General features: G+C 43.9%; 1 protein-coding gene across 3 annotated transcripts in view; it reads left to right on the top strand.

Moving 5' to 3' along the window:
- SF3B3 (splicing factor 3b subunit 3) overlaps positions 1-24686 on the top strand; it is a 61308-nt gene that overhangs the window by 30778 nt on the left and 5844 nt on the right. For 2 of the 3 annotated variants that reach the window (XM_058154937.1, XM_058154938.1), the window contains exons 13-23: positions 475-630; positions 1735-1890; positions 2389-2532; positions 8081-8203; positions 11630-11784; positions 12176-12350; positions 13148-13353; positions 13600-13756; positions 13941-14066; positions 15120-15332; positions 15962-16060. In XM_058154937.1, the coding sequence (XP_058010920.1) occupies positions 475-630; positions 1735-1890; positions 2389-2532; positions 8081-8203; positions 11630-11784; positions 12176-12350; positions 13148-13353; positions 13600-13756; positions 13941-14066; positions 15120-15332; positions 15962-16060 (1710 nt within the window). The remainder of the gene's footprint in view (positions 1-474; positions 631-1734; positions 1891-2388; positions 2533-8080; positions 8204-11629; positions 11785-12175; positions 12351-13147; positions 13354-13599; positions 13757-13940; positions 14067-15119; positions 15333-15961; positions 16061-24686) is intronic. The other variant, XM_058154939.1, reaches the window with a different exon arrangement.

Raw genomic sequence — 24686 nt, 5'->3', positions numbered from 1 at the left:
TGAACAATACAGATTTATTAGGATGTGCAAAACTCTACCATCTCAGGGAACTTGCCCTTAACTGCTCTCTTCCAAAAAATTCCCTTCTGAAAAAGGAACTAACTGTCCCTGGAATGACCAAATTGACACTGTCCTGAAAAATACTACCCCTTATTGGGAAGTTTTCCTTGCTCACAAATGCTTCTGAAAACGTCTTTTTGTTATATCCTTATTTTTTTAAAAAAAGAGAGTAAATAATCAGGTTTGTGTTCATGGGCTTATTTTTTAAAACAACTGTAGTACTTCTCAAATTGCTGGTTACTGAGCTGGTCTTCCGTCCTAGATTACTTGGAATGGGAAGTTTAATAATCACTAATTGTAAGAGAATTGCCAAGTTCCTTGCTAACCATAAGGGGTATTGCCTTGATAGGAGCTTCTTTGTGGGGGTCAAGCGATGACTGATGCAGCCTTTTCCCCTTCGTTATATCCCTGCAGGTTTATCCTGATGGCATCAGGCACATAAGAGCGGATAAACGAGTTAATGAATGGAAAACACCTGGGAAAAAAACGATTGTCAAATGTGCCGTGAATCAGAGACAAGTGGTGATCGCGCTTACTGGAGGAGAGCTGGTTTACTTCGAGATGGATCCAGTACGTGAGCATAGAAAGTACATTTGGGCTGGGTTGGAAAGGAGGATCAGAGCCAAACCAGCAGGTTTGAGGCTTTGAGCCTCTCGGCTCAGTCAGGACTGGGATGTTTTGTTGTTAGTCATTGGGAGTGGAGACGATCCTCTTCCAAATGCCACGTACTTCCCAAGACGGCTATCGGCTGGCAACCTTCACGGAAGCTCTTGCCAGCTCAGCGGTGGTCTTTCTTACAGTTGCCAGGTTTCTTAAAAAGGACTGCTTGAAAATATGGGTCATCCTTGACTTACAACTGTAATGGAGGCTGCTACTGTCGTGTCCCACTCCTCCGCTGACGGCCGGGTCAGGGAAATCCAAATCAGGCGTGCCTCTGCAGCTCTGCCAAAGTCCTAGCAAAGTCCTCAGGGTAGGCAGGAGACCAGAAAGTGACTTCAGCAAGATATGTTTAGACTTTGCCTGACTCAGAGACTGCCAGAAAGCAGATCCTTTATATAGGCCATGGGGTGTGGCTCCATGACTCAGCACTTATCCAGGCCTGCCCCTCCCTTCCTTCTGTTGCCTCCGCCTATCAAGTCTTCTGACGCGAGGGTCACTCCAGTCTGCAGCTGTTGGCAATTGACCTCCCTCAGGCTCACATGCTGTGGAGGAGGGGGAGGGGTCTAGTTGCTCCGTTTGCCTGGGCATGGAGCCAGAGCTGGGGGCTGGAGATACTTCCTCCTCTTCAGCCTGTCTGGGCATGGAGCCAGGGCTGGGGCCGGGAGGCATACTAGGACATTCCTCCATGTTCGGAAGCAGATAAGAAGGCCCCGGCTGTGGTGAGATCGGACGAGACACAACAGCTACTATGGTCGACGTTGCTATAGTCATAAAGCAGGTCACCCGCACGACCATCTGATTTTATAGCCATTTTTTGTGATGGTCATGCGATGGGTTATTAAGCAAACCCATTGTTTGCTATGGGCCAGTTTTGTCAAAAATGAAGTGGCTGCGGGACCCTGCAAATGGATGTAATGCCAAGCAGCCGAAACCTCCGTGAGAGTCCTTGTCAGTTTAGCCCCTTTCCATTTCATTGGCTGACCCGCCTCTTCTTCTCGTCTCTTTGCTTCCTAGTCTGGGCAGCTGAATGAATACACGGAAAGGAAGGAGATGTCGGCCGATGTTGTGTGCATGAGTTTGGCGAACGTTCCACCTGGAGAGCAGCGCTCCCGTTTCCTTGCGGTTGGGCTGGTAGACAACACTGTACGGATCATTTCCCTTGATCCCTCAGTAAGTGGCTGGCTTGAAGGATTTATCTACACTGCTCGCTTATAGTTCTAAGACCAGTGCTGCATGCTATGCTTCTGAAAGTTTCATTTTCTGTGGATGAGAATATGCTGAGTGTGGGGCCTGCTGAAGATGAGTGCTTAAAAACGAGGAGCATCTTGGAAACGCTGCAAGAGCTGTTGACCGCCCCAAATTTCTTTCAGTTTAGCCCTATTTCACTAAACGCCTGGCATGCCATCTTTCTCCCCAGCCTCTGCTTCTGGGCATTCTGGAAGAAAGACACATTTCTAGCCCCAAATAAGGATTCTGAAACATTAGTAAAAGAATGTTGCTTACCCAGTAGAAGTCCATGAAAAAACTAAAAGCATTACTTGAGTGGAAAATAGCTACCTCTCCTCTTGTGCTCTAGATGGCTAATGCAGCAGGGCTCTCCTGGAATGAGCTGTTGGCTTCTCCTGCCTGCCTGCTCCTGCGTAACAGTGGATCCTTTGTTCCCCTCAGGACTGTCTGCAGCCTCTGAGCATGCAGGCTCTCCCTGCACAGCCAGAATCCTTGTGCATCGTGGAAATGGGTGGTGCTGAGAAGCAAGATGAGCTGGGAGAACGGAGCTCCATTGGGTTTTTGTACCTGAACATTGGCTTACAGGTGAGAAAGCCCCGGGACTCTTTCCAGCCTTTCCAGCAGCTCTTCCCTGTTGTAGCCTTTGGTTGCCCAACCAAAGCAATCCAGTCGTGGCCCTCAGCGAGCCAGGACAGCCTTTTCACTGCTCACTCTAAAAAATAGCCCCGTCTGCTGGCAGTCGGTCCAGAAGAGAAAACTCTTGTCCCTACATTCTTCTTTGTTTCTCCTCCCATATTGCCAGATTTTATTTTATGCCAAGTACTTTTACGATCAAACAAAATAGGAAAAATGCCAAGAAAAGTCATCTTCCATGTCTTGAATGCCATAGAGCACAGGTGTCAAACTCACAGTGTCATGTTGCCATCACATGACGTTTTGTGACATTTTCCCCATTCGCGGAGGTGGGGTGGGCATGCCCTGCATGTGATGCATCCATCCTGTGGGCCGCCAGTTTGACCCCCACCCCCGCCATAGAGGTCTTCCCCAGGTGAGATTTTTTTCAAAGGATGAGAAGATGGAAACTATCCCTAACATGCAGGTGGCTTCTTGCGAAATTTATTTTTATTTATTTATTTATTTTTATACTTTTATACCGCACCATCTCCCGTAGGACTCAGGGCGGTTCACAGGCATATTAAAAAATACAACAATAATAAATAAGCAATTTAAAACCCAATTAAAACAAAATATTTCAATTGCCAAATGACTAAAACGGTAAAAACCGGTTAAAACCCATTTAAAATTAACTAAAATATTTTATTTCTTTTTTTTTTAATTCAAAATGTTTTACAAAAAAAAAATCCCCCCCCTTTTCCCCCCAACCCCCCTCCCTTCACTAATCCCTCCCCCCCCTGACTTCCCGGATGAAGCACAAGGTATAGTTAAAAATAAAACAAACATATGCTAAAAAGATTTTCCCCCAAAACTATTATACCAATTTTCCCTCTCTAGCTCTGTCTTCCTCCTACCACAACCAAAATCCTTCAAGAAAAAAAAATAAAAAATAAAAAAATAAACAAATAAGAATTAAGAATAACAAAATATATAAATCAATAAAACAAATTAATCCTAAAGTATTTAAAACCAACTAAAACATAAAAATCCAATCCAATTCAAAGAATATCTCCCTTATAGCTTCTATAACCATATAATTTTTCCCCCAGGTCTTTCTTACATAAACTCTTTCAAAAATATTCTATTCAAAATACAATACAACACATTATAAAATTTCAATACCAAGAATTACAGTAGCTATTCAAATTTAGTCCATCCTCGTCAAAATCCAGTATAAATCCAAATACCTAGTCTTTTATAATAGATATAAAACATATAATCAACCCATTTCTTCCAGATCTTCCTCACATATTGTCTTTCAGGGACAGTAATATTTTTGTCTGTTAATAATTCAAAGGATAATACTTTTGTCTCTTGCCATTTTTTTTGATGCATTAATCTCTGTCTTTCCTTCATTTCTCCTTTTGAAAAGTCAGTCACAATATTGCCTAATAGATCCTTATGTTCAAAAATCCACAAATTACTACTATATATTCCATCAGTCCAAAGAGAATTCTTGATAAACATTAAGCCTATAAGTTTTTTCAGTTCGGAAAATAGCTACCTCTCCTCTTGTGCTCTAGATGGCTAATGCAGCAGGGCTCTCCTGGAATGAGCTGTTGGCTTCTCCTGCCTGCCTGCTCCTGCGTAACAGTGGATCCTTTGTTCCCCTCAGGACTGTCTGCAGCCTCTGAGCATGCAGGCTCTCCCTGCACAGCCAGAATCCTTGTGCATCGTGGAAATGGGTGGTGCTGAGAAGCAAGATGAGCTGGGAGAACGGAGCTCCATTGGGTTTTTGTACTTGAACATTGGCTTACAGGTGAGAAAGCCCCGGGACTCTTTCCAGCCTTGAAGCAGCTCTTCCCTGTTGTAGCCTTTGGTTGCCCAACCAAAGCGATCCAATCGTGGCCCTCAGCGAGCCAGGACAGCCTTTTCACTGCTCACTCTAAAAAATAGCCCCGTCTGCTGGCAGTCGGTCCAGAAGAGAAAACTCTTGTCCCTACATTCTTCTTTGTTTCTCCTCCCATATTGCCAGATTTTATTTTATGCCAAGTACTTTTACGATCAAACAAAATAGGAAAAATGCCAAGAAAAGTCATCTTCATGTCTTGAATGCCATAGAGCACAGGTGTCAAACTCACAGTGTCATGTTGCCATCACATGACGTTTTGTGACATTTTCCCCATTCGCGGAGGTGGGGTGGGCATGCCCTGCATGTGATGCATCCATCCTGTGGGCCGCCAGTTTGACCCCCACCCCCGCCATAGAGGTCTTCCCCAGGTGAGATTTTTTTCAAAGGATGAGAAGATGGAAACTATCCCTAACATGCAGGTGGCTTCTTGCGACATTTATTTTTATTTATTTATTTATTTTTATACTTTTATACCGCACCATCTCCCGTAGGACTCAGGGCGGTTCACAGGCATATTAAAAAATACAACAATAATAAATAAGCAATTTAAAACCCAATTAAAACAAAATATTTCAATTGCCAAATGACTGAAACGGTAAAAACCGGTTAAAACCCATTTAAAATTAACTAAAATATTTTATTTCTTTTTTTTTTAATTCAAAATGTTTTACAAAAAAATCCCCTTTTCCCCCAACCCCTCCCTTCGCTACTCCCTCCTCCTGACTTCCCGGATGAAGCACAAGGTATAGTTAAAAATAAAACAAACATATGCTAAGAAAATTTTCCGCCAAAACTATTATACCAATTTTCCCTCTCTAGCTCTGACTTCCTCCTAACACAACCAAAATCCTTCAAGAAGAAAAAAATATATATATAAAAATAAGAAAATTAAGAATTAAAAATAACAAAATATATAAATCAATAAAACAAATTAATCCTAAAGTATTTAAAACCAACTAAAACATAAAAAACCAATCCAATTCATAAAATATCTCCCTTATAGCTTCTATAACCATATAATTTTTCCCCCCAGGTCTTCCTTACATAAACTCTTTCAAAAATATTCTATTCAAGATACAATACAACACATTATAAAATTTCAATACCAAGAGTTACAGTAGCTATTCAAATTTAGTCCATCCTCGTCAAAATCCAGTATAAATCCAAATACCTAGTCTTTTATACTAGATATAAAACATATAATCAACCCATTTCTTCCAGGTCTTCGTCATTGTCTTTCAGGGACAATAATATTTTTGTCTATTAATAATTCAAAGAATAGTACTTTTGTCTCTTGCCATTTTTTTTGATGCATTAATCTCTGTCTTTCCTTCATTTCTCCTTTTGAAAAGTCAGTCACAATATTGCCTAGTAAATCCTTACGTTCAAAAATCCACAAAATACTACCATATATTCCATCAATCCAAAGAGGGAATTCTTGATAAACATTAAACCTATAAGTTTTTTCAGTTCGGGAGACAGCCTCCTGTAGCACAAATTCTGACATTTCATCCAAACTATTTAAAGGAAACTTCTTTACATCAACTTGTTTATTCACGATCATATCTTCATCCATTGCATTTAAGTCCTGTTTCAGTTCGTATTTTTGAGTAATTAAATACATTCTTTCTGTGTAATCCTGTATAAAGTCACGAATCCATTCTTCTGAAAGAACCTTCATAACAAAGTTCTTGCTGAAAATCCCCTTATGAAATACTTAAATAACGTAATATAATCCAACAAACCAGAATCCAACACAATAAGATGATGTCTCCATTCAGTTTCGATTTCGCAGCAAGGCTGGTCTATTTGCAGTTAGTCTAAAACGCCATTTTAAGAGAAGGAAAAAAAAAGAATAACTTTTCTCTCTTTAAAAAGAGGAGGAAGTCAGGAAATCAACAATACTTGCAAACCAGTAATTATTCACTCATGCTTCTTCCGCCTGCTTATAAATCCACAAAAAGAAATCAATTGTTAGCAGAACTTGGGCATCTTCCTCTTTTCCTGCTGTTTTCCTGTTTTCCTGCTGGATAATGGAGATAGGAGGGATTCGAAGGGACTCGACCTTCCAGGACTTTGCATAACAAAAACAAAGCCCCTAAGGGAATCTACCTTTCTCCCCCCTGCTCTTTTCCCCTGCTCTCTCAACCAGAGAGGGAAAATTAAGTCGGGAACAGCTGTTCGAAAGCTATTTACACCGCTTTTACAATATCCAGTGCCATAAATTAGCACCCAGCGAGAAAGGTGGAGCCAAGCGGAAGTCAAAAATATTTTATTTCTTAGGCTAGTCCAGCTCGTTGAAATAATAAGGTCTTCAGTTCACGCCTGAAGGTCCGGAGGTCTGGGAGTTGCCGTAACCCTGGAGGAAGCTAGTTCCACAGGGCCGGTGCTGCCACAGAGAAGGCCCTCCCCCTGGGGGTCGCCAACCTACATTCCTTGGTCGACGGCACCTGGAGGAGGCCCGCTCTGTGGGAGCGCACCGGTCGTTGGGAGGCTATCGGCGGCAGGAGGCGGTATTTGCCTGTCTCCCTCCAAGACATGAGCAGAAGATTTGGCTGGCTTGGGTAGATGCTGACAGGCTGCCTTCCCTTGTTCAACCCAGCCAGTAAATGAGCAGCCTTGGCCTGGGTGGGTGGGATCCTGCTGCTCTGGTTCCCCCAAACTTTCATTGGCCTGGGAGGAAGCGAAAGAGAGAGAAGTGAGTCCTTGGTGTGGATTGGGCCACAGTGCTGCAGTGCAGGGGTGAAATGCTACCCGTTCGGGCCGGTTCACCCGAACTGGTAGTAAAAAATGCTACCGGTTCACTGAACTGGTAATAAAAAAAATGCTTTAAAAAGTAAAAAAAAAAAAAAGTTCCAAAGATCTGATCTTTGGAACTTCTTTTTTTATTTTTTTACTTTTTAAGCATTTTTAAAAATTGCTTTAAAAAGTAAAAAAAAAAGAAGCAATCCAAAAGCCCGTGTTTGGTGTGGATTTCACATGTGTGCGTAGCGTGCGTCTGGTGCACACACCGTGCATCCGTGGGCAGTGAACCAGTGGCGACCAGCAGAGGATTTCACCACAAGCACAGTGGTTAGAGTGCAGTACTGCAGGCTGTTACTGCTGACTGCTGGCTCCCTGCAATTTGGCAGTTCAGATCTCACCAGGCTCTAGGTTGACTCAGGCTTCCGTCCTTCTGAGGTCGGTAAAATGAGGACTCAGATTGTTGGGGGGGGGGCAGATGCTGACTCTGCAAACCTCTTAGAGCGGGCTGGAAAGCATTGTGAAGCGCTATATAAGTAAGTGCTATTGCTATTAGGAAAGAAGAAGAGACGCCCTTGAACTCTCCAAATGAAATGGCTGGCCATGAATGCTGCTGCTCTCTGTCCTCCCCCCCTCCTTCTATGGGGCAGGACTTTCTCTGGTGGAAAAAAGTTCCACTGCTTCACTGAAAAGGTTCTGCTGTTGGCTGCATTTCAAAATGCCTCATTTCTTAACTATGAAAAGTTAGAAGTGCTTGTATACTTTAGGAGCGGTGCTGTGCTTAAGAGAGGAGCTTGAAATGATGAATATGCTGGAACCTGGACTTAACTTCTCTCCTTTGGGTTCTCTGCGTTTGCCATCTAGAATGGTGTGCTCCTCCGAACTGTCCTTGACCCTGTCACCGGTGATCTATCTGACACAAGGACCAGGTACCTCGGGTCCCGCCCTGTGAAGCTGTTCAGAGTCCGGATGCAAGGCCAGGAAGCGGTGAGTGTGATGCCATGGAGGGCATGGGGTCAGCCTCAAAGCCCGCCCCCCCACCTCCCAGGGGGAAGAAGAGAAAACTAACATGGGAATATTAATGGGGATTTTTAAAGAGACACAGCTAGACATACTGCATTTCCTTGAAAATACGACATGTCCTGAAAATAAGGCCAAGCCTGATTTTTGGGGTAGGCGTAAATATACGCCCTCCCCTGAAAATAAGCCCTAGTGAAGGGGTGGGCATGGCTAGGACAGGAGGCAGCCCTTCCCTTCCCTGGTCACCTTATGGAAGCTTGGCACTTTAATTGTGGCCCAAGGATCAGCTGAACTTCTCTGTCTCTGCAGAGGCCTCCCAGTGCAATGCTCTGCCACAGCTTCGGAGCAAACCTCTGCCTTCCCTGTGCAGGGTTGCAAGGCTGAAGGCTTCGAAGGGAGCATGTTTGGGATGTGGGTCTGTGCAGAGCTCCCCAAAGATAGAACTATCGGCAGGGAAATGCGGGTGGGGGGGGGAGGATTTTCCTGCTGATCGGAGCAAGGCAAAGCCTCCAGCCTTGCAATCTTCCGCAGGGACGGCGGAGGTTTGCTCTGAAGCCGTGGCAGAGCATTGCACTGGGAGATGTCTACAGAGAAACAGAATGAGAGGCAGCTTCCGGCCCATGCTGCTCAGCTGATGGAGGATCCCTTGTGGGGTGCGATTGAACTTCCAACCCCAGTGAATCCGGTGGATGCAAGCTACCCCAACCCAGAAAGGGGGAGGAGCTGATGGGGGGGCCTGTGGGAAGTTCTAGGGCACTGAAATCCACAAGTCTTTAAATGGCCAAGTGGCTGCCCAAAGTGCTGCTGGGCTCTTCGCCCTCCTGGCAGCACTGTGCTAGGCAGCGCTGCAGGACTCATCCTGCCTGGCCGGTTGAATCATCCCAGATTGAAAACCTCCAAAAACATCCTGAGCACCACCAACCTGCCAGGGTCCCTTCGGGAGCAGCTGCCTGTGTTGCCTCACCTGCCGCCACCTTTTTGGTGCTGCAGACACGGGGCTTTCCGTACATCTACGCTGAGCCCGACGGTCTTCGGACCCTGGCAGCGCTGCAGCTCTCTTACCAGTTGGTAAGCAGGGCTCCACCTGCGACGCCAGCAGCATGGGGCCTGCCACACCTGAGAAGTGTCCAAGCAGCAGCTGAGCCAGCAGGCAGGGTGGGTGAGACTCCTCCTGCCGGCCAGGCACTGAAGCTCCACCACTGATTGGGCAGGTGGGGTGGGGGGGAGAGATTTCTTTCCGGCTGTAGGAAAGCCAAAGAGTCTAAAGAGGGTCAGGTGTGGGGGTTGGGGGTGGTGAGGGGGGAGCGAGAGCGAAGGTGAGGAGCTGCACATTAACCTGGTGGGAGGTGGGAAAGATTTTGCAGGCTCAGCACACAGCTCTGCCCTCCGTCTTCCTGGCCAGGGTCCACAGCTGTGGGGTGATGGAGCAAACTGCACAGACTTTTGCCCGTCTCTTTCTGGGTGCGGAGCTTATGCTTCTTAGGCCACTTCCCGAAGCTGGTAGCTCCTTGGCCAGCCACTTTGCTTTTTCTGTGGGGCGCTCGCAGGAGGCACTGGCAGCAGTTGGAGGCAGAAGCAATCCCAACCCGCTGTCCACTCCATCCCTCTGTTTCTCGGCTTGCCTGTGGCCGCACCGAAAAAGCAACACCACAGAGTGTCTGGATTACCTGCCTCCCCCATGCCTCTGCCTCCATCTGCTGCAGGTGCAACCACACAAGCCTCCTGCAAGGCAGCTGGGATCGCTTCTCTCCCACCCCCACCCCACCCCCGTCTCTTTCCCTTCCATTGCTGCTTCCGGGGAGCAGACAGAATGATGGAGAGAGCGGGGCCAAAAGTAAGATCTCCCCGAAAATAAGCCCAAGTGCTTATTTTGAAGCCCACAAGAAAATAAGACCCTGTCTTATTTTTGGGGAAACACGGCAGTTTATGAAGCTTTACTTTTTTCTCAAATACAGAATAAAAAGTAGCAGCTGTGTTTGTAATTGTGCATACAGCTGGCAGGAATATTGTTGGAAAGGAGGGAGAGGGGAAGATGTGTTTATCTGGAAAAGTTTATGTAGAAAGATAAGCTTGTCTGAGTCTTTTTGTACAGTAGGGATGATATTTGATGTTCATGTTGCCTGTTCTTTTTTTTTTTATTGAAAAAGTTTTACAAAATTTCCCCCCTCCCCCTTTTCCTCCCTCCCCCCTCTCTTCCCAAACCCCCCTCCCCTTCCCCGACTTCCCGGAACAAACACAAGGTATAGTAAAAATAAAGCATACATATACTAAAAAATTTTCCTTCCTAACTAAATTATAATCCTACAATTCTCATCAATTCCTAACTTCCCCCAAAACAATCAAAAATATGTTGCCTGTTCTTGAAGATGCTGCAATTATGATTAAGTGCTGGGGATTTAAGACATTTTGGTCAGGAAGTCTCAAGCTGGGACCGGAAACTCTTATGTGTAATAAAGTCAAAAAGCAAAAAATTGTCACCACACCGACTTACATCAGCCGTTCTGGTTGTGGTTGTTAAGGGAATTGTGTGTGATTGCTAAGTGTGATGTCACATGACCGTGACTTCTCGCCAGCTTCTCCTTGACTTTGCTTTTCGGAAGCTGGCCTGAAGGTCACAAATGGCAGTCCTACAACTATGGAAGGACCAGCCATAACTCCTCGTTCAGCTTCGTTATAACTTTGAGCTTGCTAAATGAGTGGTCACTAATTGAGGACTATTTGTCACTTGGTAACAACTTCGGAAACCTGCAAATGCAGGTCAGAAAACGTGAAGATTCATTGGCAGTTTTTGTCAGGCACAAGAAATCGGGAGCCAGGCTTAGCTCCAAAATGAGTACAAGTTTATCTCATGCTGCCTCTAAAGAAGAATCTGAACTACAGGCGGTCGAGACAAATTGGTGGTAGATGAAAGTCAGTGGAACTCAAGGAGGGCTGGGCTTAGATCTGTTGTGCAAAGGGACCGATGACGCACTTGACCCCTCCCTCGGGCTCAACCTGGTCACCTCCATTTTGCCAGCATCCTTCAGGTAGGGCAGAACTGGTCGGTGCCGAAGATTTCAAATGCTCACCTTTTCCCCTCCTGTGCTGCTGACCTTTAATTGTCTTATGCAGGAGTCCAGGAGACTGAAAGACCTCAGGAAGTCTTTCCCAATCTGGTTCCACTTGGAGAATGTCAAAACTGCCAGGTTGTTTGTGAACGAAGCTGCTTGCAAACTCTGACCTGCCATCGGTTCTTGATGAAATAGGCTCATTTATCGAAGCATTTTTGATGCTCGACCTGGGCCAACCCCAAGTCAGTTACCAGAATGTCAGCAGGATCTTGGATCTGCCCGGCGGTACTTCCTCACTCGGAAAAAGTCAGCCCCGCTTTCTTTCTGCTCTCACCCGCTCCAGGTGCTGGCGATGTCCAGCCGCTCTTGGCTGAGCTACTCCTACCAGTCCCGCTTCCACCTCACCCCCCTCTCCTACGAGACCCTGGAGTTTGCCTCTGGCTTCGCCTCAGAGCAGTGCCCGGAGGGGATTGTCGCCATTTCCACCAACACCCTGAGGTTTGTGCAGCTGGGGCAGAGCAGGGGAAGTAGGGATCTTTCAGCTGACTAGGTGCCCCTCCCTCCTGGGGAAAGAGGGCATTGGGGCTGGGTGGAGGCGGGGTGGCTGGAAACCATTCTTCAGGTTAAGGAGTCTTTCACCTGAGGCCTTTGTCTCACCAAAGCCTTGGGGTTTGTTCTAGTCTTTCGCTTGCGTTTAATGACGGGAGAAGCAGTTCTTCCCCTCCTGATTTTGAAAACCATAAGGGTGGGCGGGGTTTTTTGTCTATGCACCAAAGAAGCAGGCAGAGGCAAACGTTTCCCCCACCCACCTTGGGCAGCAGGACTTGGGGCTTCTTTCCCTGGGTGGCTTACGCAGGCATCGGTAACATCTGGCTTTTGGCTCCCACAGGATTTTGGCACTGGAGAAGCTTGGCGCAGTCTTTAACCAAGTTGCCTTCCCATTGCAATACACACCCCGCAAGTTTGTGATCCACCCAGAGAGCAGCAATCTGATCATCATCGAGACTGACCACAATGCTTACACCGAGGCGACCAAAGCCCAGCGGAAGCAGCAGATGGCCGAGGTAAGTGGAGGAGCCTAATGCCTCGCTGCTCCTTCCTTCTCTGTCCAGCTTCTGCTCGGCTCTCTGCCCCGTCTAAGAAGAGGAGCAGACAGGATGGGTCTGGTCACGGTGCTCAGCATCGGACAGGGACAATTGTTGCAGTGCAGGAAGACACAAGCCCAGGGACTTGCTCTTGGGGTGGGGGGGGCAGAAACGATTCCCTTCTCCAGAAATGGACAGAAGCGGCCTTGGATTCTCTGTTTGATGGGAGAACCCAGAAGGGATCCGTCCGGGGGCTGCTGCCTCCCTCTCTCCCTCCCTTCCTCTTCCAGAGGTGCTTTCAGTCCCTTTGGGGTTGCCTTCCAGCTCCTTTCTTGGGAGTCTGACGTGTGCTGGCTGCTGAAGGGAGTGGACACGGGAGGGAGACTCCTGGCCGACCAGCAAGGGAGCTAATCCTCCTCTCTCTCTCCGGAGGTCAGGAATCCTGATCTTTGGGGCGGCTGAGCACCTTCTAAGAAAGCCTTCGGATCCCCCTAAACTCTTAAGTAACACCCAGGATGTGGGACATTGTGGCTCCTTCTTGGGTTTTCCCTTTGGGAGGAGGCTTTCTGATTCCTGTGTCAGAAAAGGTGAGTGACCCGCAGCTCAGTCAAGGGAGCCTGCTGGTCCTCCGTTCCACACGGCCTGCTCTGCTCTGCTCTGCTCTGCTCTGCTCTGCGGCCTGAGACTGGAGCGGTCTTTTTCCTGGACCATAGTCAGGTCTAGGCCAGAGGTCTTTGGTTTGGCGTTCCATCCATTCTCCTCTCTCTGCATCACAGGAAATGGTGGAAGCTGCAGGGGAAGATGAGAGGGAACTTGCTGCAGAGATGGCTGCTGCTTTCCTGAATGAGAACCTTCCGGAGTCCATTTTTGGGGCTCCCAAAGCAGGAAACGGACAGTGGGCCTCGGTGGTCAGGGTGATGAACCCCATCCAGGGAAACACTTTGGACCTTGTGCAGCTGGAGCAGAACGAGGCTGCATTCAGGTAACTGCAGCTCCTCTTGATTACCTTGCGCCAGGTGGCTTAACTCCTCCCTCCCCCCCGGCACAAAGTCTGTGCTTGCCCTTCGACAGCCTGAGCTCTGATGAAGCCAGAAGACACAAAATACTTTCTTTTGGCTTTTATGAAAGTGGAAATTGAGATGCCCCCCCCCCACTCCTGGGCCTCCTCTCTTCCCTTCCCCAAACCAGAACTGGGCTCTGACCCAGTTGTTCCTGTGCTTGCCCGCAGTGTGGCTGTGTGCCGCTTTGCCAACACGGGTGATGACTGGCATGTCTTGGTGGGTGTGGCCAAAGACCTCATTCTGAACCCGCGTTCGGTTGCCGGAGGGTTTGTCTACACTTACAAGCTGGTGAATAATGGTGAGAAGCTTGAGTTCCTGCACAAGGTGAGCTCCTGGCAGCATCTTGGGGGTGGGCGTGGGGGTGGGGGGGTCCTTCTCTCCGAAAGCAAAAGGTGGGGCAGAGCTCAAACTAGAGCAGGGGGTCTCCAATCTTGGCAACTTTTAAGACTAGCTTAAAGGCCTAGCTTGGGCTTCAGCTTCTCGGGGCCTGCTCTTTCTTTGCATCCAGACACCGGTGGAGGAGGTACCCGCGGCTATTGCCCCCTTCCAAGGGAGGGTGCTGATTGGCGTGGGGAAGCTGCTGCGAGTCTACGATTTGGGCAAGAAGAAGCTGCTCCGGAAGTGTGAGAATAAGGTACGGCAGTTTCGCTGCCAGAAGAGCCAGAGAGTCCACTGGTAGCAAGGGGCCTGTGGTTCCAGGCTGGCCTCCTGCGGGAGGGTTGGGTTCCCTCAGTGTGTCATGGGGAGTTGCAGAGGGTGGGTTTATCTTCTTTTTCTGCCCCCCATGAAGGTCCCTTTCGGCTGTCGACAGTGGAAAGTCTGGTTGGTTGTCTTTTTTCTTTTTTTTAATTTGAATTTATATCCCGCCCTTCTCCAAAGACTCAGGGCGGCTTACACTGTGTTAAGCAATAGTCTTCATCCATTTGTATATTATATACAACTCTTTCTTAAGAGTTTAGGATTTGCGACATGTAGCTCACACATTTAGAATGCTGGGAAGGGATCCCTGTAGCCACACTTGTCTCAGATACCTCAAGCTCCAGTAAATGTGCCACTTATAGTAGCCTGCAGCAGGGGGGGAGGGGCAGAAGTCAAATTTGATATCAAATTGGATTGGTTTCCTGCCAGCCTTTGTGGGCAATTTCTGGAAACAACCCCTCCTCCATCTTGGCCACCCTCTGGACGCATGAGAGCAAAGCTTGGGGGCTTGCCAGGCCACTGCTTTGTGTGTGCGTGTGTGCGTTCGTACATAGACTTTCCAGCCTTTGGGTAGAGCTGCAGAGCTGGCAGGGCTTGTTCCTGCCTGGAGGAGCTGAGAGGGACAGTTCCTTATCCTGTAGCCTTGTTTGCATCCTTCCTGACCAGGGTGGCACACAAACCTGGCTCCTTTTTGGTTGCCTCTTCTCCTTCCCAAAACATAGCGCCACCGGCAAGGCTTCCATTTCACCCTAGTTGTCCAAAGCACAGTCCTGTTTTGCAGCCCTTGGATTCCTGCCAGAATTGAGGGGGTTCAGGATGCTTGTCCGGATCTCATGGAAATCCAGCAGGCTTTCCTATTATTGCTCTTCCATTGTGACTACTAGCTGTGAACTCAGGCCAGAGTGACTGGGCTTCAGTTGCGGCCTTCTTGTGCCCAGATTCTGTCTCTGGATTCACAAGTCCTTTTCTGAACTGCTTTTCCATACAGCACATTGCCAACTCCATCTGTGGGATTCAGACAGTGGGGCACAGAGTGATTGTGTCTGATGTCCAGGAAAGCTTCATCTGGGTTCGATACAAGAGAAATGAAAACCAGCTGATCATTTTTGCAGACGACACCCACCCCCGCTGGGTCACCACTGCCTGCCTCCTGGACTATGACACGGTGGCTGGAGCTGACAAGTTTGGCAACATCTGTGTGGTGAGCTGGGCTGACCTGGAAAAGAGTCCACTGATAGTTTGGATCTTAGCAGTAAAATCCATGTGGCACCGGAGTGTGTGGCCTGCAAGGTGGAGCAGGCAGTCTCACCCTTGCAGCTTTGAAACCCACGTATCAGTTTGAACTAGTAATATTTTTCTATTGATTTCTGGCTGAGGGAATCACTTGTTATTGCAACAGAAAATGTCCTAGACAAGGCCTCCCTTCTCAGCCAGAAGGGCAGGGAATGCTTGATATTGAAAATAAAGCAGGCAGTTGAGAGGGGACTTTGAAGTAGTAGAAGGTTCCCTCAAGGTCAGTTTTACCCCTCTCTGCTCTCAGAAGGACTCCAGAGTGCTGAGTTCATCCTGCCCTCTGATTAACAGGGTTGGAGAAAAGCCACTTTTGATTACCAACAGGACTTTCCCTAAAGTCTCAGGGACTCAACTTTACCCAATTGTGACTCAGAGGTTAAAAACTACCATTGCTCCTCTGGGCGATAACAGCTTGGCTTAGGGTCTCCGTGCTGCTGTTTGCTCTTCTGATTTTAGGCTCCCAGCTTCTCCCAGCGGGTGGGGGTGGGGCTGCTCTATTGAGAATCATTTGCAAGCACTCCTTTCCTTCCTGTGCAGGTGAGGCTGCCGCCCAACACAAATGACGAGGTCGATGAGGATCCAACCGGCAACAAGGCTCTGTGGGATAGGGGCCTCCTCAATGGTGCATCCCAAAAAGTAGGTGCTTTCTAGGGGTTGGCTCTTATTAGAACACACACACACCCTTTTTTCTTTTCCTATTATTTGTAATCTGCTTCCAGTTAAGATGACGAAAAAAACCTGAGAAAACTTGAGAAATCCATTCTGGCTGACTTTGTGGTTTTTATGCACTAGAGCAAAAGCAACTTCATCTTAATTAGGCATGTTTTTATTTATTTACTAACTTTATTTATTTATTAAATTTATGACATCCATTTTACTATCCAAGTGACCTGGCGGATTACCACCCAGTAAAAAAATAAGTATGTAGAAACATAAAAATGTTAGAATTAACAGGGACCAGGACCAGTTTTAGTTCCTGAAATTAGGAACCAAGTTCCAGAGTGGTACAGTTCTTTCTAAGTCTGTGAGCCTAACAGCGAAGACTTTCCTAGAATCATGAGATGGGGGGGCTTGAGGGGGGGTCCTGTCTTGGAGCGCAAGACAGAACACCCAGCTTCTGTTAAAGACCTAAGAAAGGAGAATCTGGTCCTTCAAGCAATGGCAAAACATTCTTTTTTTTTAAATTGGAAAAGTTTTACAAAATTTTAACAAATATCCCCCCCTCCTTCCCCCCTCCCCCCCTCCCTTCCCCCCTCCCAACACCCCCCCCCCGAGACTTCCCAGAGCAAAATACAGGGTATAATAAATTTCCAACAATCATAAACTAAACTTATGCTAACTGTCCATAAACTCTCATCCCTCCGTAGAACCTTAATTTCCATTACACTTTGTTCATTCAAAAGCTATTTGATATTTCTTAATCTGATATTTGTTTTGTAAATAGTCAATCCATCTTCTCCAATCCACTGTGTATTTCTCTTGTGAGCAGTCTTTCAAATATGTTGAGATTTTTGCCAATTCCGCCAGGTTAGCAACTTTTAATATCCATTCATCAATTGTAGGCAAATGTTCCTTCTTCCAGTATTGCACTGACAATAGTCTGGCTGCTTGTAGCGATCAAAAATCAATTAAAAATATACCTTATAGTCCATATTTGTATGTCCATCAGATAAACATCATCCTTTTAATTTGTTTAAATCTAACTTTTAACTCCAGTTCATTCCCATATTCCCAACCTTATATTCTAAACATTTTCTAAGCAATCTCAACATATATAATTCCAACATCTAAATTAATAAGCATTTTCTAAATCCCTAACCAGTTACTTTTCTTAACAATAAAATTCAAGTTATATCTCTCTCTCTTAATTAGTCAAATAACATTACTAAAGTTACATCTCCAACTTATATCCAAAATAAATCAATTATTAACAAGCCATATATAAACAAATAACATCGTCACAATCACATCTCCAACCTTTAAATTATTATTTTAACTTTCTTCTTTTATTATATTAAAAAAAAAATTTTTTTCTTTTCCCATAGACAGAAACACCCTTTTATCTAGAAGCTACACGAATCTCTCCTTGTTCTTTTAATTCCCATTTTCTTCAAAATTTCTCCTCCCCTCCCCTTATCTTGTATTTCTCTTACATCCTTATCCCATTTTTTTGCCATCTCAACACCAATCAACTTAGCTTCTAACAACAAAGGATTTCCAGCCTTTAATACATTAATATAAAAATCTCTTGCTTTAAGAACTGTACTAAAATGATACTTTCTTCCTTTATCATTCACTGTTAAACCAACTGGAACATCCCATCTAAACTGTATCTGATATTTCTTAAGTTCATCCACTAAAAAGGCAAATTCTTTTCTCTTTCTTAACATTTTAGGAGGAATTTCCTTCATCATTATTATATCTTGTCCTAATATTTGAAATTTATTTTTATAAAATGCTTGTAAAATTCCATACCTAATCCTCTTAGTTGTGAAATAAATCACCACATCTCTTGGTAGTTGCCTCTGTCTAGCCAACCAGGAGTTAACACGATAATTTTTTTCAATATTAACTTCAAAATCTTCTGGATTCTCTCCAGTTACCTGTGCAAAAGCCTGTGTAAAAATCTTTTTTAAATTCTCCTGCTTACATTCCTTCAATCCTCTCACCCTTACGGCATACTCCATTAACCTATTTTGTAAGATAACCCTTTCTTCATCTGCCCTATTTGTGTTAACCTGTATTCCCTCTATCTTGTTTTCTAAATTCAAATTAACTTGATTCATTTGAACCTCCTCTATTTTCCTTTTCAAATCCAAATTAACTTGATTAAATTCTTCCATTCTTTCATTCCTTAAAAGTATAATCTGCTAAATATTTAAATGCCTCCACTACACTTTCCAAATCCTCATTCTGAGTTTCCACCATATCTTTAAAATCCAATATTTCTTTTTCCATTTCATTTAATTTTTGATCTATTACAGAAATTTGAGCCTCCCAAAATTCCTTTAAAAAAGCCCTTAAATATTCCTTAAGATCTTCTTTTACCTTCTGTATTTTATCTAAAGAAATTTCACAATCCTTGATAACATTTGGCTTTGTTTGCTTAAAAGCCATTTCCTGTTAAGCTATAATATGCCAAATGGCAAAGAGAAATAATAATAAAAAAAATGGAAAAATTCAGTAAGTCTTCTCCTCTTGAACACTATAATAAAAAATAAATCAATTCTTGTTCATTCCATTTAATTAATCTCTTCTTATATACTTTGTGTAGCTTCAACACCAATTGCTTTAACAAGCACTTCCTTAACTTTCGCTTTCAAAGAACAAAGCACCATTTCCTTTCTTCGTCTCCAATCCTTCCATCAAAGTATTCTCTGGTTAGGGAATTAGAATTTCTTTACAAATAACTGCCAGTACTCCTGTTTTTGTTCCGTCTGCGTTTAGAATCCATTCACACGATTTTAAAGTTTCAGTTCAGTATAAATCCAGCAGCACCACAACGCTGAGAGCGATAACAACTTTAACAAGCAGTTAACTTTCACTTTCACGACCTGTTACAGTAAAAGCGCCATCTTTATTCTTCTTAAATTGATTCTGAAGGAAACTTTGTAAAACAAAGTTACAATTTGATACTTGCAGTTACAGTTGCCAGAACTCCTGTTTTCGCTCCGTCTGCATTGAAATCATCTTAAAACAGGTATTAAGCACAGAGGTGGATGCGGCGTCTTGTTCTGCTTAGGCAGACGCACTTCGGGTCTGGAGCTTGTCAAGCTTCTGGGGAGCTGTCACCTTTTGAGCCCCAGGCTTTATTCCTGGGGTTCTAAGGGAGCTCTACCCATGCCTGGCTGCTCTCCTTCCCCTCTTCTCCCGAGGGGAAGGAATTCAAACCGTCGGACAGCTGATTTGCGCTGTCCAAACGGTTCTAAACGTGATCCCGAAGCAGACGATCCATGGGATCGTCTTCGATGCAGCAGAGCCAACCGGAAGTCCTTGCCAAAACATTCTTAACCGTTCTGAGCAAAACTGTCTTTCCCAGCAAGTTTGATTCCACGACACCGTTGGAAAAAAGGCAAAATTTTGTGATTTTGCCTTCCAGTGATATGTCTGATTTTATACACTTCAGTTCCTTCTTCTTCACACTTTTGCTGTCCAAGGAGTGCGCAGGTCCCTTCTCCATGCAACAGCTTAAATGAGCTGGTTTTTCTCCTGTCTAATTTTTCCATGGTCCACCTTTTGCAGCCACAGGTAGCCACGGGAAGTGCAATAGAGTGCAGACAAATCTGCTCTTAGTTGCTAGACTGAGGCCCTTGCTTTTCCATGCTCAATTCATGCTTACCATTGCTGTGCAACCCAATACTTTTATTTCTGGCCTGCACTCACTGCTTTGATCAATCTGCTATCCTAGAAAAATAAATTCTCACTTTTTAAAAAATAATTTTATTTTATTTTAGTACAAATAATCCATCTTTCATTAAACAATGTGTCGTCTGGGTGCAAATGTTTGTGCAATAACAGTTAAAATTTACAATCATACCATTATTTAATCTATTCTTAGCTTAATACCAGTACATTAAATATCTAATACTTTACATGCTCTTCTTAATTTGCTTACCTCTATTAAGTATTTTCTATATTTTACTCATCTACTTTTATTTCTAATGTTTATATTTGTCCTCTAACCATCGATAAAATGTTTCCCATATCACATAATAACCAGTTTGTTCTTTGCCAATGTTAATCTATTCATTTCTGCACATTCTAATATTTTCCTTATCGTATTCTCCTCTGTGAGAATCTCTTCACTTTTCCAGTTTTGTGCAAATACAATTCTAGCTGCGGTTATTACATGAATAATCAAATATACATTTTCTTTACTATAAGTTTCTGGTAAGATCCCCAGCAGAAATATTTCAGGTTTCAAGTCAATAGAATAGAATAGAATAGAATTTATAATAGAATATGTTGTTGTATCATCTTTTCCAACCACGTGCATATTTTTATCCAATATTTTTTAGCTTCTACACATACCTTCCACATGTGACAATATGAGCCATTTATTTTATTTTATTTTTATTTTATTTTATACTTTTATACCGCACCATCTCCCGTAGGACTCAGGGCGGTTCACAGGCATATTAAAAATACAGCAATAATAAATAAGCAATTTAAAACCCAATTAAAACAAAATATTTCAATCGCCAAATGACTAAAACGGTAAAGACCGGTTTAAAACCCAATTAAAATGAACTAAAATATTTCATTTCTTAGGCTAGTCCCGCTCGTTGAAATAATAAAGTCTTCAGTTCACGCCTGAAGGTCCGGAGGTCTGGTAGTTGCCGTAACCATGGAGGAAGCTCATTCCACAGGGCCGGTGCTGCCACAGAGAAGGCCCTCCACCTGGGGGTCGCCAACCTGCATTGCTTGGTCAACGGCACCCGGAGGAGGCCCGCTCTATGGGAGCGCACCGGGCGTTGGGAGGCTATCGGCGGCAGGAGGCGGTCTCGTAGATACCCCGGTCCTAAGCCATGGAGCGCTTTAAAGATGATGACCAAAACCTTGAATTGCACCCGGAAGGCTACCGGCAGCCAGTGTAGGCCGCGCAGGATCGGTGTTATATGGGAGCAACCCGGTGCTCCCTCTATCACCCGCGCGGCCGCATTCTGGACTAACTGGAGCCTTCTGGTGCTCTTCAAGGGGAGCCCCATGTAGAGAGCATTGCAATAGTCCAGGCAGGAAGTGACGAGGGCATGAGTGACCGTGCGTAAGGCATCCCGGTCAGGGAAGGGGCGCAACTGGCGAATCAGGTAAACCTGATAAAATGCTCCCCTGGCGACGGCTGTCAAATGATCCTCTAAGGACAGCCGATCGTCCAGGAGAACGCCTAAGTTGCACTCAATTGCCAAAACATTCTTAACCGTTCTGAGCAAAACTGTCTTTCCCAGCAAGTTTGATTCCACGACACCGTTGGAAAAAAGGCAAAATTTTGTGATTTTGCCTTCCAGTGATATGTCTGATTTTATACACTTCAGTTCCTTCTTCTTCACACTTTTGCTGTCCAAGGAGTGCGCAGGTCCCTTCTCCATGCAACAGCTTAAATGAGCTGGTTTTTCTCCTGTCTAATTTTTCCATGGTCCACCTTTTGCAGCCACAGGTAGCCACGGGAAGTGCAATAGAGTGCAGACAAATCTGCTCTTAGTTGCTAGACTGAGGCCCTTGCTTTTCCATGCTCAATTCATGCTTACCATTGCTGTGCAACCCAATACTTTTATTTCTGGCCTGCACTCACTGCTTTGATCAATCTGCTATCCTAGAAAAATAAATTCTCACTTTTTAAAAAATAATTTTATTTTATTTTAGTACAAATAATCCATCTTTCATTAAACAATGTGTCGTCTGGGTGCAAATGTTTGTGCAATAACAGTTAAAATTTACAATCATACCATTATTTAATCTATTCTTAGCTTAATACCAGTACATTAAATATCTAATACTTTACATGCTCTTCTTAATTTGCTTACCTCTATTAAGTATTTTCTATATTTTACTCATCTACTTTTATTTCTAATGTTTATATTTGTCCTCTAACCATCGATAAAATGTTTCCCATATCACATAATAACCAGTTTGTTCTTTGCTAATGTTAATCTATTCATTTCTGCACATTCTAATATTTTCCTTATCGTATTCTCCTCTGTGAGAATCTCTTCACTTTTCCAGTTTTGTGCAAATACAATTCTAGCTGCGGTTATTACATGAATAATCAAATATACATTTTCTTTACTATAAGTTTCTGGTAAGATCCCCAGCAGAAATATTTCAGGTTTCAAGTCAATAGAATAGAATAGAATAGAATTTATAATAGAATATGTTGTTGTATCATCTTTTCCAACCACGTGCATATTTTTATCCAATATTTTTTAGCTTCTACACATACCTTCCACATGTGACAATATGAGCCATTTATTTTATTTTATTTTTATTTTATTTTATACTTTTATACCGCACCATCTCCCGTAGGACTCAGGGCGGTTCACAGGCATATTAAAATACAACAATAATAAATAAGCAATTTAAAACCCAATTAAAACAAAATATTTCAATCGCCAAATGACTAAAACGGTAGAAACCGGTTAAAACCCATTAAAATTAACTAAAATATTTTATTCTTAGGCTAGTCCAGCTCGTTGAAATAATAAAGTCTTCAGTTTATGCCTGAAGGTCCGGAGGTCTGGGAGTTGCCGTAACCCTGGAGGAAGCTCGTTCCACAGGGCTGGTGCTGCCACAGAGAAGGCCCTCCCCTGGGGGTCGCCAACCTGTACTGCTTGGTCGACGGCACCCGGAGGAGGCCTGCTCTGTGGGAGCGCACCGGTCGTTGGGAGGCTATCGGCGGCAGGAGGCGGTCTCGTAGATACCCCGGTCCTAAGCCATGGAGCGCTTTAAAAATGATGACCAAAACCTTGAATTGCACTCGGAAGGCTACCGGCAGCCAGTGTAGGCCGTGCAGGATAGGTGTTATATGGGAGCAACGCAGTGCTCTCTCTATCACCCGCGCGGCCGCATTCTGGACTAACTGGAGCCTTCTGGTGCTCTTCAAGGGGAGCTCCATGTAGAGAGCATTGCAGTAGTCCAGGCAGGAAGTGACGAGGGCATGAGTGACCGTGCGTAAGGCATCCCGGTCAGGGAAGGGGCGCAACTGGCGAATCAGGTAAACCTGATAAAATACTCCCCTGGCGACGGCTGTCAAATGATCCTCTAAGGACAGCCGATCGTCCAGGAGAACGCCTAAGTTGCGCACTCCAATTTCCAAAATTTAGTTATCTTTTAACATCTTCGCCAATCTTGCCAGTGGCAAATGCCATCTGTAAAACATCTTATACAAATTCTCTTTATATGCCATTGACATTGTTAGTTTGTAATTTCTATCCCATAATTGCTGCCATTTTGCTAGTAGATAGATAGATAGAATATAACCATTTTTTTTTTTGCCCAGGCTATCATTGTTTCCTTCACTTGTTCTTCTAATTTAATACTGTAAATAGCTATATAGTTTTTTTTATCACCCTCTCTTCTGTTCCTGTTAGTATCTTATCTAATTCTGTCAACTTCATATAAAAACCATATAATTTAGCATCTTTTTCATACCTAGATTGTATTTGTCGATCCCGTTTTTCTAATTCTTGCTTGTTTTTGAGCTTCCCCGTTTCAGTCAAAATATCGTTATATCTGACAATATTTCCCATGTTAACAATATTTGGGTTTATTAGTGCTTCCATCGTCGAAAGCCAGACTGGTATCTTTAAATATTGTTCTCTAACTTTCTCCCATACTAACAATAAGGCATTATATAATGTCTATGAAAGTAACCATGTATCTTATTCTTCCTATACCATAAAAAGGCATGCCATCCCAATTGCAAATCATGTCCCTCCAGTGTCAATAATCTTTATTTCTCAGTACAATCCATTCTTCCATCCACGTTAGCACTGCTGCTTGGTAATATAATTCCCAATTTGGTAATCCAAAACGTCCTCTACTTCTTGCATCCTGTAACATTTTTAAATTAATTCTTGCCTTTTTCCCCTGCCAAATATATTTTGCTATTATTTTATTTAGGTCTTCAAAATATTTTTTTCTCCAAAATGAATATAATAATCTTGGTAATATCTTAATTGTAGCTATTCTTCCTATTAACAATAATTGCAAGCATTTCCAATTTTCCAAATCTGTCTTAATTTGTTACATCAGTTTATAGTAATTATGTTCCTTAATCGTTACACATCTCGCTGTTAATTGAATCCCTAAATATTTTACTTTTTTTTGGTAATCTGAATATCTAATCTCTTCATTAGCTCTTTTTTTTGTTTTTCTGTAATATTCTTCACTAAAATCTTAGTCTTTTCTTTATTTTCAGCCCTGCCACTTTACCATACTCTTCTATTCTTTTTAACAGCTTTAGCCCTGATTCTTGCGGATCTTCTAAAATAAAAACCAAGTCATCTGCAATCACTTGTAATTTATATTCTTCCTTTTTTATTTCCATACTTCTTATCTCCTTGTCCTGTATAATGTGTCTGTTTAATAGTTCTAATGTCAACACGAATAATAATGGAGATAGAAGACATCCCTGCCTTGTTCTCTTCCATTATTCTAACCTTTTCCGTCATATCACAATTTATCATTACCTTTGCAGTTTGTTTACGGTATATTGTCTTAATAAGATTTATCTTAATAAATCTCTCCCCAAAATTCATGACTTTTA

Source organism: Ahaetulla prasina, chromosome 12 (genome assembly GCF_028640845.1).
Source record: "Ahaetulla prasina isolate Xishuangbanna chromosome 12, ASM2864084v1, whole genome shotgun sequence".
In the NCBI taxonomy this organism is placed as follows: domain Eukaryota; kingdom Metazoa; phylum Chordata; class Lepidosauria; order Squamata; family Colubridae; genus Ahaetulla; species Ahaetulla prasina.
Note: the sequence above shows the minus strand (reverse complement) of the source record. Positions and strands in the feature narration are given on the sequence as shown.